Here is a 15,955-nt window from a genome sequence, read left to right on the forward strand (position 1 = left end):
GTAACTGCAAGATTATAGTTTGCTGCAAGGAAACTGATTGCAAAATATAGGGTTAGAGAGGAGCCTCCGTCCAGACGTGAATTCATTGCTCAAACAAACCACATAACTGAGCTTGAGAAAAGCATTTCCACCAGGAGAGACTAGCTAGATTTCTTCCATAAATTATGGCAGCCGTGGTTGGATAGGATTAATGTTCTACCAGTATATAGTATTATAGAGTACAACTTATGGTAAACTGGAACTCTGTTTGATATTGTCAACTATGGATGAATTATTGTTTGCTCCTGATATGGCCTCCATGGGGGGTTAATTTACTGGTAAGCATAAAATGAGTATAAACATGTGGTCTGATGTAAATCTTGTTATCCTTAATACAAATTTATCTGATTAAAAAAATGGTGCTTTCCAAATGGCTAAAACAGGGAGCAGATTACTGCAGCTGACAGCACACACACCTATACTGCCAGACTGGATGGTACTACAGATGCCAGGCACCCTAATCTTAGTGGGTGGTAGGACCCTGCACCGCCAAGAGCTTCTGGCTCAAACACTACCTCTGTTACCAGCATTGCCTTCAGAATGAGTAAGGCAGCGTCTGGTGTCCAAAGCAGACATTGCAGGAGCAGATACTAGAGGAGATGGGACGCACCATTTGCAGAATTCCTAATATGACAAAATAGCAGAAAACCAGAGCAGATGAAATCCCTATAACCCCTTTCTTACCTCGGACGAGATAGTACATCCGAGGTCAGAACCCCCGCTTTGATGTGGCCTCCGGCGGTGAGCCCGCATCAAAGCCTGTTCAAAACAGCTGACATGTGCTCGCAAGAGCGGGGGGATGGGGTGGATTCACGATCCACCCGACACTATTAACTAGTTTAATGCTACTGTCAAACGCTGACAGCAGCATTTAACTAGCGCTTCCGGCCATCGGGTCTAAAATGCATGCATTGCTGACCCCCGTTACGTGATCGGGGGTCAGCGATGCGTCGGCATGACAACCAGACGTTTATTGAAGACCTCTATGGCTGTTGATGCCTGATTGCTGTGAGCGCCGCCCTGTGGTCAGCACTCATAGCAATGCAGTAAATCTACTACATAGGAGCAATCTGAGCATTGCTCCTATGTAGCAGAGCTGATCAGGCTATGCTAGCTTCTAGCCTCCCATGGAGTCTATTGAAGCTTGGCAAAAGTAAGAAAAATGTTTTAAAAAATATGAAAAAAATATAGAAGTTTTAAATCACCCCCCTTTCGCCCCATTCAAAATAAAACAAAAAAAAATCAAATATACACATATTTCATATTGCCGCGCTCAGAATTGCCCGATCTATCAATAAAAAAAATTACCTAATTGCTAAACGGCGTAGCGAGAAAAAAATTGAAACGTCAGAATTACAATTTTTTTGGGTCACCGCAACATTGCATTAAAATGCAATAACGGGCGATCAAAAGAATGTATCTGCACCAAAATGGTAGCATTAAAAATGTCAGCATAGCACACAAAAAATAAGCCTTCACTCAACCCTAGATCACGAAAAATGGAGACGCTACAGGTATCGTAAAAGTGCGCAATTTTTTTTAGCAAAGTTTGGAATTTTTTTTACCACTTAGATAAATAATAACCTAGACATGATTGGTGTCTATGAACTCGTACTGACCTGGAAAATCATAATGGCAGGTCAGTTTTAGCATTTAGTGAACCTAGCAAAAAAGCCAAACAAAAAACAAGTGTAGGATTGCACTTTTCTGCAATTTCACCACACTTGGAAATTTTTTTCCCGTTTTCTAGTACACAACATGCCAAAACCAATAATGTCATTCAAAAGTGCAACTCGTCCTGCAAAAGAATAAGCCCTCACATGGCCATATTGACGGTAAAATAAAAGGTATGGCTCTGGGAAGGAGGAGAGCGAAAAATGAAAACGCAAAACCAAAAAAAGCTGGGGTCATGAAGGGGTTAAAATGACTCCATTTTGTAAATTATAACCCTCAATAAATTATAGGAATAGTGACTATTTTGACTCCACTTGCAGTTTCCAGTTATTAGCACGCGCAGTGAATGTTGGAAAGTGAAAATTGCAAATATCCCAAGTTATTACATAACACATAGTGCCCAGATTGTGCTCAAGGAGATACACATGCCATACAATAAGTGATTTCTTCTCACTATAGTAATGCCAAAAGCATGGATGCTTAATGTGGTTTGAGCACAGTCTAGTAAACTGTAAATTGTCATTGTCTTGGGGAATAATTCAATAATTTTGCATAACTTGCCATTTTTACAGACCATTTAAGTAGAAATGGTCAAAAATATAGAATTTAAGGATATTTTATTCTAAAATAATAATTGGTTTTATTCTTGGCAGATGACCGTACCAGAAGATCAGCAGGACAGCTGACATCTTCAATGTTTAAATCAGATAATCTTGAGATCCCACAGGATACAATTGAAGTGAATGCCATTACTCCAAATATACCATCATCCCTTCACAGCAAAGATCCGTCATCTGATCCTGTGGAACAGATCCTGTCTTCTGATTCATTACCGACTACTAAGGAAAATCAAAGTCACAAAATAAGCATTAAAAAACAAACTACTCCTAAAGCAATGAAGACATTTTCATTTTCAGAATATGAAAATAGTTTTCCACTAGAAAAGTCATTTCTCAAACAACAAAACTTTCACAAAGCCGACAATAAAATTTCTTGTTCCAAGTGTGGGAGATGTTTTAACCAGAAATCAGATTTTGTCAGTCACCAGAGAATTCACACAGAGAAGAAGCCATTTTCATGTTCAGAATGTGGAAAATGTTTTATTCGGAAAGCGCAACTTTTTACCCACCAAAGAACTCACACAGGAGAGAAGCCTTTTTCTTGTTCAGAATGTGGGAAATGTTTTAACCAGAAAGCGCATCTTGTTAGCCACCAGAAAACCCACACAGGAGAGAAGCCTTTTTTTGTTCAGAATGTGGGAAATGTTTTAACCAGAAAGCGCATCTTTTTAGCCACCAGAAAACCCACACAGGAGAGAAGCCTTATTCTTGTTCAGAATGTGGGAAATGTTTTACAGATAAAAATGTTCTTATCAGACATTATAGATCTCACACAGGGGAGAAGCCTTTTTCCTGTTCAGAATGTGGAAAATGTTTTAACCACAAATCGAGACTTGTTAGCCACCAGAAAACCCACACAGGGGAGAAGCCTTTTTCCTGCTCAGAATGTGGGAAATGTTTTAACCACAAATCGAGTCTTGTTAGCCACCAGAAAACTCACACAGGGGAGAAGCCTTTTTCCTGCTCAGAATGTGGGAAATGTTTTAACAACAAATCGAGTCTTGTTAGCCACCAGAAAACCCACACAGGGGAGAAGCCTTTTTCCTGTTCAGAATGTGGGAAATGTTTTAACCACAAATCGAGTCTTGTTACCCACCAGAAAACCCACACAGGGGAGAAGCCATTTTCATGTTCAGAATGTGGGAAATGTTTTAACAGGAAGACGAATCTTGTTACCCACCAAAAAACACACACAGGGGTGAAGCCATTTTCATGTTCATATTGTGGAAAATGTTTTGTGAAGAAACCATCTCTTTCTAGCCACCAAAGAATTCACACAGGGGAGAAGCTTTTTTTATGTTCTTAATTGTGTTTACATAGTCACGTACAAGTGCTTCTCACTAAGTTAGAATATTATCAAAAAGTTACTGTATTTTTTCGGACTATAAGACGCACCGGACTATAAGGCGCACCCAGGTTTTAGAGGTGGAAAATAGGGAAAAAAAATATTGGAAGCAAAAAAATGTGGTAAAATATTTAATAACATAAATAACATACTATTATATGTGGTGTTATTATATATAATAGTATGTTATTATGTTGGAAGCTGCGAGACCAGTGTGGTGTCTGTACAGTACTATATGAAGATGCTGGAGGGTGAGTATAAGAATGGGGGCACAGGGCTTATATTGAAAGCACCACTCCAGCACTGCAAAATAACACTGGACTGCTGCTTTAAAATCCCATGGGAGAACTATAACTCCCAGCATGTCCTGCAGATCCTATGACATGCTGGGAGTTATAGTTCACCAAAGGAGTGGCAGAGTGCTTTATTGTGTTTTGTAAAGACTAACCTCTTAAATGTGGCAGCCAGCCACACTGTGGTGAGGTAAAAGCATCCCATGACTGCACACAGAGCCTTCCCTCATTTCCTTTCCACAGCACAGGTTATGAGGAAGCTGCAGATTCTAGTGGAGAGCCTGAAGGACCTGTGATGATGTCAAGAAGAGGGAGGGCTCTGAGCTGCCATGTGATGCTCCAGCCCGCCCACTCCTGACATCAAACAGGTCCTGTTTGTGCACAGCACTTGGCGTCCAGCCCAGGCATGGCAGGCATGCAGCAATCTCCTCTCTCCTCTGGCCACTGCTGCTGCTGCCTCCTCTCCCCCGGACACACAGACCTCCCCAGCTGCTGCAGGAATCAGCGCTGGAGAAGCCATGTGTGTCCCTGCTTAAGTGCAGTATTCATTTGCTGCTCCCGGCTCACCGTTCAACTGATAGGTGGGCAGGGAGCCGCTAATGAATATTCACTGCACTTAATCATCGGGACCACGTGGTTTCCCCAGCGGTGATTCTGGGCAGCAGGGACATCCTGAAGTGGGATAACAGTGCGATCCCACTCACTGCTGCCCCCCTCCCCACATGCTACATCCGTACCATAAGACGCACCCACACTTTCCTCCCAAATTTGGAGGAAAAAAAGTGCGTCTTATGGTCGGAAAAATACGGTAATTTATTCCAGTTAAATGCAAAAAGTGAAACTCTTATATAGAGTCATTATAGAGTGATATATCTCAAGTGTTTATTTCTGTTGATGACTAGATCCTACAGCCAATGAAAACGCAAAAGTCATTATGTCAGTAAATTAGAATAAAATCACCTGGAACGGCTTCCTAAACATTTTAAAAAGGTCCCTTGGTCTGTTTTAGTAGGCTCCACAATCATGAGGAAGACTGCTGACTGGACAGATGTCTAAAAGGCAGTCATTGACACACTCCAGAAGGAGGGTAAGCCACTGTAAAATATTAGTATTTCAATAATAATTAAAAAATATAGTTTACTTAACATATGCAGGTTCTAACTAGCAAATAGGTACTCTGGATAGTGAGGGACTAAGTTATTCTGAGGATTGTGGCCGATACATCTGTTCTCTGTTTGTCAGAACTATAGGGCTTTTGTCAGAACTGTGGCTATTTGGAGATAATAAATGGTTCTTAAAGGTCACAGGCTATATGCTTAAGCATTTCAAAATGAGGTAATGTACAAAAAACTGATATTCATATTCCGCAAGTTACTAGTGTTCGTCTAATATGGTAGAGGCTGTGAACATAGTGGCAGATCACCATATGTGGTTATGAGACAGGAAAAATAGATCCAATGTAAGTCTATGGGTCAAAATAGTATATAAGCTGACCTAACTCCTGTTCCTTTTACTAGGCACTGCTCCTAATAGCCAGTTTCCTACTCCACACTGATGAGGGGCAAATACCCCGAAACAGCTGTCTGTGGATGGACACCATGTTTTGGCATAGGTGGTTTTCCTTTTTGGATGCTGCCCTTCCCGTGGTTGTTCCTTCCCGGTGAAAGACCTGGCTATTTATTGCTTGCGTTGAGAAACACATGATGGTGTCTCCGTGGCTTTTCTACATGCACTAACTCCTGTTCAGACAGATCTCTCATACTTTAAGAATCTCCAACCCAGATCACATCATACTTCAAAACCATATGTAAGAACCAATGAATGCTTGTTTTCTATAATCTAATACTTACTAAGTGCTATGAACTTACTTTTCTTCATTTTTGTCATCACTTTTTGAATGAACATTAAACAAGATTTGTTTTATCCACACAATTCAATATTGCTTTCCTTTCTATCTTAACTGTGCTCCTACTTAAAAAGTAAGAAACTGTTATTTTCTCTAACATTTTGGCGAGCCCTGCCAAATCTGATTTTTGTGCTATTTTTGTGAAATCCTTTCCCTTGCACACAGAGGTGGAGAGCTCTGCTAAACACCTGTTGTTCAAGGCGCAGGAATTCTGCTATTTCACGTCACAAGGATCAGACAGAGCCTACAGACAGTGAGGATTCGTGTCTCCAACCATAAAGAGCTGGATGTGTCCCATGACGGAGGTCTGAGGATTTCAGTAGAGACACAGAGGACCATCCATTGACGGTTGGATCAATCCAGGAGAGGAAAAGATATTCCACAGGTGAGAAAATGGATTTCATTCATGATTATTCTAAGAAAAGTAATATAGAGTTTGTTTGTTCATAGCCATACAGATTCACAATTATGGTCTAGTTTTTATAGCCAATGTGAAGCAGAGAATCTTAAGATTGATCAGAGGTTTTTCAGTAAAAAAAAGTTACAGAGAAAGCTTCAAAATGTCATGTACATGGTCCGAGTGTACAATAATTTAGTCTTTGAGAAAACTGAAACACAAACACATAAAGCATGTACTATCACACAAGAGATTGGTCATACTGACACACAAGGTGACACACAAGAGTCTGACGGGGATTACTTTGATTGTCCACATTGTTTTGTATTTGTCAGAACATAATGAAAAATTGGAAGATCAAATCGATGCTCGAACAGAATTATTGTCCAAATTGCACCAAGATATAAAAAAGGCTTCTGTTCTTACAAGATCAAACAAACGTGAAGACAATGCCGCCACATCATTTGTACCAGACACACAAAATCCACATGTTTCAGTAGATTTACAGGCAGGTGAACTACAATGGAAGAAATTACATGACAGAGCAGCACAAATTCAAAATACACGATCAGTTAATGAAAATTGTGAAAGACATTCCAAACTACAATGACAAGATGGATGCCTTTTATAATGCGGGAAAGATATATATCTTGGTACTATGTTAGCCAGAAACATATTTAGAATTGAGAAGGGAAAATGGACTCATGCCAAAATCATCCACCAAACCTTCCGCACCTCCATTACATTCTTCTGTACTCACACTGACAACAGACAAACGTAGTCACCATATGCACCATTAATCAGACAGATCAGAGCAATGACAATGAAGGAAACTGAGTCCAGGGACAGAATTCCAAGTGCTTTTAAAAAGGACACTGGTCTTCTCCCATCTCCTCCATCTTTCTGACAATCACAGACAATTACTACACCCCATCCATTGTAATTTGTGACTCGAGTTACATTGGATGACTGTGGAAGACCATTTGTCAAGGTAAATCTAGCAGGACAGAATGTTGTATTTCTTATTGATACAGGAGCCCAATTAAGTGTTACAAATCTTGATTTTAAGCTACAACCACATTCACCAGTTTGTACAATTGTTGGTTTTAGTGGACAAGGTGGAACTAAAGCAACCTTAGTTACCAATGTGACGTTGGAAACACCTATCAAAGCAGGAATTGACATTTGGTATTGTCGTGATTCTGAAAATATACTTGGCACAGATTTTATGCAGAAATTTTGGATGGGTAGTCGATCTAGGAAATCAAGTTATCTGGAAAGATTCTGATGGTTGTAAACCTGTAGTCATTGATCCTAGTGATTATAGCCATGTTGGAAGTATTTGCTTAAATGATGTTGTGTCAACAGATCATTTGTGGCCTGAAACTGGTGGTGACAAGGTATTGACAGAAATTGTACAGCTTTTTCCTTCTCTTTGGGCTAAGTTCAGGAATGAGGTTGGTACAATGAAGGATGTTGTTGTAAATGTGGAAGGGCGAGATCCTCAGCGTCAGTATAAATTGCCTCCAGAATCAATTGATTCTATGTCAAAGATTATACAGGAATTGTTAGATCAAGGTGTCATCCAAAAGGCTAATTCCGTAAGTAACAATCCTTTGTGGTGTGTCCTTAAATCTGATGGTTCTTATTGAATGATATTGGATTTGCGGATGTTTAACAAACATACTCCCAATGTAGCACCCATTGTTGCAGATATTCATGACATGATGGCAAGGTTGAATGAAAAGGCAAAATACTTCTCTGTACTAGAGATCAGTAATGTTTTTTCAGTATACCTCTTGAAAAGAGTTGTCAGTACAAGTTTGCATTTACTTTCTTGGATGAACAATATCTGTTTTGTAGGTTCCTTCAAGCAGCACATTTGTCACCTAGTGTTTTCCATCAGGCGTTGGCAAAGGTATTATCTAGATTTTTGAGGCCTAATTGTATTTTGCAGTATGTGGATGATATCCTGTTGTCTACTGAGGATAAAGAATCACATGTTTCTCTTCTGACAGAATTGTTTGAGCTGCTGCATGATGCAGGGTTAAAATTGAACACCAAAAAGGTCAAATTGGTGCAGACCGAGGTCAGGTTTTTGGGAGTGTTGTTGAGTCCAGGAAAAAGACAGCCACTGCAGGAAAGGATAGAGGCAATTGCTTCTCTACCAATTCCAACATCACACAAGGCATTGCGACATTTCTTGGGTCTTATAAACTTTTCAAGGGACTTCATTGAAAATTTTGCAGACAAGGCCAGGCCTTTGTATGATCTTTTAACAGGTGAAAATAGTGATTACTTTGGTCCTTAGGGTGATGAACAACAAACCTCATTTGAACAATAGAAAATGAATTTACAAACTGCACCTCCTTTGTCCACAGTAGATCCTTCTGCGCCATTTGCTTTGCAAGTATACACATCAGAGACTTCTGTGTCTGCTCTGCTGCTACCGTTGTAGTGAGAAGAGTGGAGAATTTGGGGCTATTTTTCTAAGCTTCTCTCACCTGTTGAAAGAGGGTTTGAGACATGTGCAAGACACCTGGTAGGTAGTGTTGAGCATTCCGATACCGCAAGTATCGGGTATCGGCCGATACTTGCGGTATCGGAATTCTGATACCGAGTTCCGATACTTTTGTGGTATCGGGTATCGGTATCAGATCCATAGTGATGTGTAAAATAAAGAATTAAAATAAAAAATATTGATATATTCACCTCTCCGGCGGCCCCTGGACATCACCGCTGGTAACCGGCAGGCTTCTTTGTTTAAAATGAGCGCGTTTAAGACCTGAGAATGACGATGCAGCTTCTGATTGGTCGCGTGCCGCTCATGTGACCGCCACGCGACCAATCAGAAGCTGTGACGTCATTCTCAGGCCCTAAACTCCTCATTCTAGGAATTTAGGACCTGAGAATGACGTCGCGGCTTCTGATTGGTCGCGTGGCGGTCACATGAGCGGCACGCGACCAATCAGAAGCCGCGACATCATTCTCAGGTCCTAAACGCGCTCCCAAACAAATTGAGGTAGATTATAAGGCCAAATATGTTCTTCCTCCGTTGATGCAATATGAAGGACAAACTCATGATTGTTTACAGTCTTTTCAGGATCCTAGTCTATCACTTTTCAGAAGGAAGGCAGAGGCAACAGATGAACCAATTTTTGTAAATGGTTCCAGATTTTATTCAGATGGGCACTACTATTCATGATATGCCATTATTTATCCCAAAAGAGGACAGGTTGTAAAACACAAATTACCAAGTCATTTTTCAGCTCAAAGGGCAGAGCTAGAAGCAGTAAAAATGGTACTACAGCTGAATGAAGCTGATGATCAGTGTCCCATTGTAATCTACAGTGATAGCTCCTATGTTGTGAGATCACTGACAGATTATTTGCCAGTTTGGGAAAAAAGAGGCTATGTAGATTCTTCTAATAAGACCCTTGTACATAGTGACACACTGAAAACAATCTTTGAAATAGCATCGAAAACCCCTAATGGTTTTGCTATTGTTAAGGTTCCTGCCCATAAAAAATCTGATGATGAATTATCTGTTGGAAATGCCACAGCAGATAGGTTAGCCAAAGAGGCAGCCCTGACAGGAGAAGAAGTGTTTCAACCTGAACCTCTCGAGGTTAGAGCAGTTCAAAAAACAGACACGCATATCCCTTATTTTGCGGAAGAACAAGAAAAAGACACATCTTTTGTTGCTTCCCGGGTTGATCCAAAACCTCCCTTTGTTTGTGAAAACGGGGTTTTGTGTCATGACTTAAACGGGGAGTTGCGTCCTGTTGTACCAAAACATCTACAGGCTGAGTTCACAAAATATAATCATGAAAGTTTGGGTCATTTGGGCCAACAGAAATTGTTAGACATTCTCAGAGAGAAATTTTACTGGGAAAAGATGGAAGAGACAGTACAAAGTGTTGTCCAATCATGTCTCATTTGTGCCCAAATTAATCCAAGACCAAAAGGACAGAAACTGCCACTAGTCCGAACCGCACCTGCAGATGGTCCATGGTCTCCACTACAAATCGACTACATTGGACCGTTACCATCAGGTAAAAATGGTCACAGGTATGCATTGGTGGTAGTAGATGTTTTTTCTAAATGGGTTGAAATTTTACCTGTCAGAAAAGATGATGCTTTGTCTACAGCTAGAGCATTAGTTAATCATGTCTTTTGTACTTGGGGGATCCCAAGGATGATCTCCTCCGATAGAGGAAGTCACTTTACAGGAAAAATCATGCAAGCCGTTTGTACTATTCTAGGGGTACAACAACAGTTCCATGTACCTTACCATCCACAGTCTGCAGGTATTGTGGAAAGGATGAATAGAACAATAAAATCCAGAATTGCCAAGATGTTATTGGACAAAGGCAATACTTGGGTTGATGCCGTACCTTTTGTATTGTTGAGTGTAAGAGGAACAACTTCTTCCACAACTCAGTTTACTCCTTTTGAACTAATGACTGGAAGGAAAATGCCATTGGTTTTTCCACATGAACCATTTTTGTCCACACCTCAAAAAGATGGTGTTGAAAGGTCCAAATGGTTGCAATTGTTGCAGGAAAATTTAAAAACGATTCTTCCACATGCTGCATCAAGAATGCAGAGAATGGAGCCACCATATGAATCCAAATTCAAAAAAGGGGCTCAGGTGATGATCAAAACTTTCAGGAAGAATGGACCTTGGGAAAGTAATTGGGAAGGTCCCTTTGAGATTACTGAAACCATGGGACAAGTTATGATTCTTGTGCAACGAGCATCTAATGTGGTCAAAAATACCCGCAGACAACAAAGAGTGTGGGTACATGTCGATCAGTGCAAATTGTATATTGCAAAATAATGATACTGCATTTCTTTTAGGAAGAAATGGATTCCAATAAGAGCTGGAATACGAAACATCATGGCCTTGATGGAAGGGAATCAACACCAATCCTTCAGGAGAAGACATTTCCCAGGAAAAGCTACTATCTGATGGGAATCACATTTCTGCTGCTTTGTACTATTTCAACTGTGTTCTACGCAGAAGAGACTTTGCATTGTGGAACCATCACTAGTGAAGTGAATGAACCTTTCAAAAGAACTCTACATTCGAGGAAACCAAGAGGATCAAGTCTACAAAACTTAATAGATGAAGACATACCGGACAATTCAGTAGATATTACCGGAAACATTTGCATGGGTTATGGTGTAAAATGCTGTATTGAGTTACACTTCATACACGACACTGACATAATATTACATGCTACCACAGGACCTAAGACTGGGTTCATACAGTTACAAGGAGATTATGTACACAATAATAAGACAAGCACATGGGAATGTAATCCTACAGATGTGTTAATCTGGAATATAGAGATAAGAGGTGAAAAAAAAGCTGTGTGGTCAGGTGATATTACAAATGATATGATCGCAAAAGGGAAGTTTGGAACATCCAAAACTAGTGTTGAGCGATACCGTCCGATACTTGAAAGTATTGGTGTCGGATAGTATCGGCCGATACCCGAAAAATATCGGATATCGCCGATACCGATATCCGATACCAATACAAGTCAATGGGACACCAAGTATCGGAAGGTATGCTGATGGTTCCCAGGGTCTGAAGGAGAGGAAACTCTCCTTCAGGCCCTGGGATCCATATTAATGTGTAAAATAAAGAATTAAAATAAAAAATATTGATATATTCACCTGTCCGGCGGCCCCTGGACATCACGCTGCTAACCGGTAGGCTTCTTTGTTTAAAATGCGCGCTTTTAGGACCTGCGAATGACGTCCCGTCTTCTGATTGGCCGCGTGCCGCCCATGTGACTGCCACGCGACCAATCAGAAGCCGTGACGTCATTCGCAGGTCCTCAATTCCTAGAATTAGGAGTTTAATGAATGAGAATGACGTCGCGGCTTCTGATTGGTCGCGTGGTGGTCACATGGGCGGCACGCGACCAATCAGAAGCCGGGACGTCATTCGCAGGTCCTAAACGCGCGCATTTTAAACAAAGAAGCCTGCCGGTTAGCAGCGTGATGTCCAGGGGCCGCCGGACAGGTGAATATATCAATATTTTTTATTTTAATTCTTAATTTTACACATCCCTATGGATCCGATACCGATACCCGATACCACAAAAGTATCGGATCTCGGTATCGGAATTCCGATACCGCAAGTATCGGCCGATACCCGATACTTGCGGTATCGGAATGCTCAACACTATCCAAAACAGATATTTGGTTAAAGACACAACTTTTTGGGAAAATTTTAGATCCTTCATTACTTTCTATTACAGAGGGAGATCAAGATTGGGTAAAAACATGGAACTTCCAGATAACTAGAGAACCAGTACAAGTACAGGTATCTGTAATTTTTACAGTAACAAATACTATAGCTCCAGAAGTAAGGGTTATACCACAAACAGTACACAGTCAAGAAAATATGTCTCCTTTGTCATTAAAATGCAACACAAGGTTAGAGTTACCTTCGGAATCTCTGTTAACATGGACCAAAGATAGATTATTTTGGGAAGTTTTTCAAATGGTCCAACAAATGTTATACACAGAGGTCAATCCGGTAATGTGAGATGGTTGAATAAGAATTTTATTTTTTCTGTAGATAATCCATCTCCTAAGGATTCTGGACTTTACCAATGTTGCATTTTAACGAAAAATAATTACAAACAATGTAAAGATGTAAATGTGAATATAAGGTCAGCAGTAGATAATGTATGCACACAGACAAGATTTCAACCATCTACTCCTTTCCAAATTAACCAATTCCAATCTAAACCTCTATTACGAGAAGGAGTGTTTATGACTATGATATGGACTTTTAACATGTCTAATTGGGAAATCTCTTCTAGATATCCCCATTGTCAATCACATCTCATTAACATGGAAATGGGAATAGAGCAATGGGAAAAGAACCTCAGCACAAGTTAGAAGTAAGAGGGGAGTGTTAGAAGGTATTTTGGGGGGATTAGGAACAGTAGGAAGTCTAATTAACACTATGGACATACATACACTTAAATCAGATTTGAAAAATGTGGGGTATATTGGAGGTAAAGGGGTAAAGATTCAGAAAAGTTTGAGTCAAGTCCTTGAGAAGATGGTTTTGAACACTGCTGTTGTATTGGGATCTTCCGTGTCACATCTACAGGATGCTACTTTAGCTTTAATAGAAAGTGAACAGGAATCTCAAGTGGCCAAAACGTGTCTAGAAATTCAGATTGAATATTCCACCAATCTGAAAATGATTGCACAAGCTTTACAAAGTGGAATTACACCTTTAGGACTAATGAGGAATTTGCCTACAGAATATAATTTTACATTAAATCATACAGATTTGTGGGTAAATAAGTGGTTAGGATGTGAACAGAACATTTGTGTAGAAACATCACTGATTCCAGTGTCAGGAAGAGAAGAAACCCTGGTTCCTATAACTGTTCTTGGAATCCCTGTTAGTCGTACACAATTGCTATATTATCAATTACAGTACACAGATTTTGCATTTGACGGTACAAACACTGAACAATTAGACATTTCTTCATGCTTAAATTTTGTTTCTAAGGTAATGTGTTTACCTGGAAAGGATAAAGTCATTTACCATTCATGTTTCCATAATCATACCTCATGTCATGCCAGAGTTGAGAATGTACACACGATCCTTGACTTGGTGACACCAGTAAGCGCTGATAACATTTGTTTCCAAGTTATGTCAGAAAAAGTTGTTTCTACATTCTTTTCATCTTGTGTATATGCTGAAAATCTGACAATAGGTTTATATTGTATCGAGGGAAATGTGAAAACTCTCTCAAAGAAGGAAGGAAGTATTAATATTATGTTAATAGGTTCAAGAAACCTAAAAATCCTTCCAATACAGTTCAATTTGTCCCAAATAAATAATTTTCCTTGGAATATGTGGACAAATGAGATAAAGGAAGACAAGGGTTTGTTAAATTTGTTAACAAAACAACTAAAAGAAGCTGAAATTGTATTCAGACATGAGCAAGGGAATTTAAATGATATTGAACATGAATGGACGAGTATGTCAGGCTCATCTTGGTGGAGAAATTTAGGAAAATCCGTATCTAGTTGGTCACAGTCTTCAGCGAAAATGACTGCAGGAAATGTATTATCTAATCCGATTGTTATAATATTTATTATAGTTTTGCTGTGTATCGTATATCAAATAGTTATTATGTGTAAAATTAAGAATATTTACAAAAAGATAAAGATAGAGATGAAAAAGGAAGATGATATTTTAAGAGAAATGCTAAAAAGAAAAATATAATCTTTGATTTAATTTTATTTTAGTCTCCAAAATTCAGCTGACATTCAAGACAGATGTTGATACAAGGTTTTCAGAATAACGAATGAATGTGATACGAATGGTGAGAGAAAGAGTTTAGGATTGATTATGATATTTTTCAAATCATAATCAGGGGGGAATGTAAAATATTATTAACAACTAGATGGCAGCCCGATTCTAAAGAATCTGGAGTCTAGAATCCATATATACTTTATTTATTCAAATTACGGCTTTTCGCTCTGCATCATTACCATGCTTTATATCAGACCTGATCTTACGTGCGCCATCAGCAGCTTTGGACTCTGTGTCATTAGTATACTTAACAGTGTCCATGCGCTTGCATCTATCCTCTGTACTCTTGTTAGCACGCTGTTTGCGCTTACGTGCGGCATCGGCGTCTTTTTGCTCTGCATTATTAGTATACTTTATATCAGACCTAATCTTACGTGCGCCATCAGCAGCTTTGGACTCTGTGTCATTAGTATCCTTACTATTAGAGCTCATGTTGGCTAAGCTAAACAGCTTTAAGCGTGGTGGTGGCAAACAACAGGTTAATAAGAGGCAGTGTCAGGTAGTAGGAAAATAGCCAGTTAATAATAGGCAATAGTTCTTTGCAGGAATGCAGATATTAATAAATAGGCAGTTTATATTGCAGAGAAATTGCTGGGCAATAATGGACAATGTCCTTATGTGGCAAATAATAGAGCAATATACCCAATGTGGCAAAGAAGAGGTTAATAAACGGCAGTCTCTCAGTATAACAGTCAGTGAATAATAGGCAGTATATGGAGAAAACACCAAACAAAAGTTCAAAATTGGTGTGAAAATGTCACTGAACCACTTCACAACTAAATATATATAGTTTTGGTAAATGGTATTATCATTTTTTTGACGAAATTCGGCAGGAGCTTGAAGAGCAACGTCACTGGGACCGCCTCCACGCAGTAGAAACTTGCTGTGAGGTAAAAATTCAAAAATCACACCAAAATGGCGGGCGGAGTGTGTCACAGTACGGCACGTTTCTGATTGGTCGCTCGCAGCAGGCGGCAACCAATCAGACACTGGACACTGTTGACGTCACTTATCTCCGGACATTAGCTCCGGACATTAGCTCCGGACATTAGCTCCGGACAAAGCCACGGAAGTTGGCACAAATTGCAGGAAGTAGTATTCTAGGCAATTATATATTAGGTAATAATAATATTAATGCAACGTATATACAGAGATCAATTATTGAACAGAAGCTCTTGGCTTATACATCTGTTCTCTGTATGTCAAAAGTAAAAGGATACTTGTCATATTTAGGCTATATGTGGATTACTTATGTTACTTGTAACTAACAAACAAAATATATTTAGATAATGTACTAAGATAATGTACAGAAC

General features: G+C 39.6%; 1 protein-coding gene across 1 annotated transcript in view; it reads left to right on the top strand.

Moving 5' to 3' along the window:
- The window catches only part of LOC138662952 (zinc finger protein 585A-like), a 187,238-nt gene that overhangs the window by 80,879 nt on the left and 90,404 nt on the right, over positions 1-15,955 (top strand). The window contains exon 6 of the mRNA XM_069748964.1: positions 2,989-3,616. Coding sequence (XP_069605065.1) covers positions 2,989-3,616 — 628 coding nt within the window. The remainder of the gene's footprint in view (positions 1-2,988; positions 3,617-15,955) is intronic.

The sequence above is a fragment of the Ranitomeya imitator genome, chromosome 2 (assembly GCF_032444005.1).
Source record: "Ranitomeya imitator isolate aRanImi1 chromosome 2, aRanImi1.pri, whole genome shotgun sequence".
Classification (NCBI taxonomy): domain Eukaryota; kingdom Metazoa; phylum Chordata; class Amphibia; order Anura; family Dendrobatidae; genus Ranitomeya; species Ranitomeya imitator.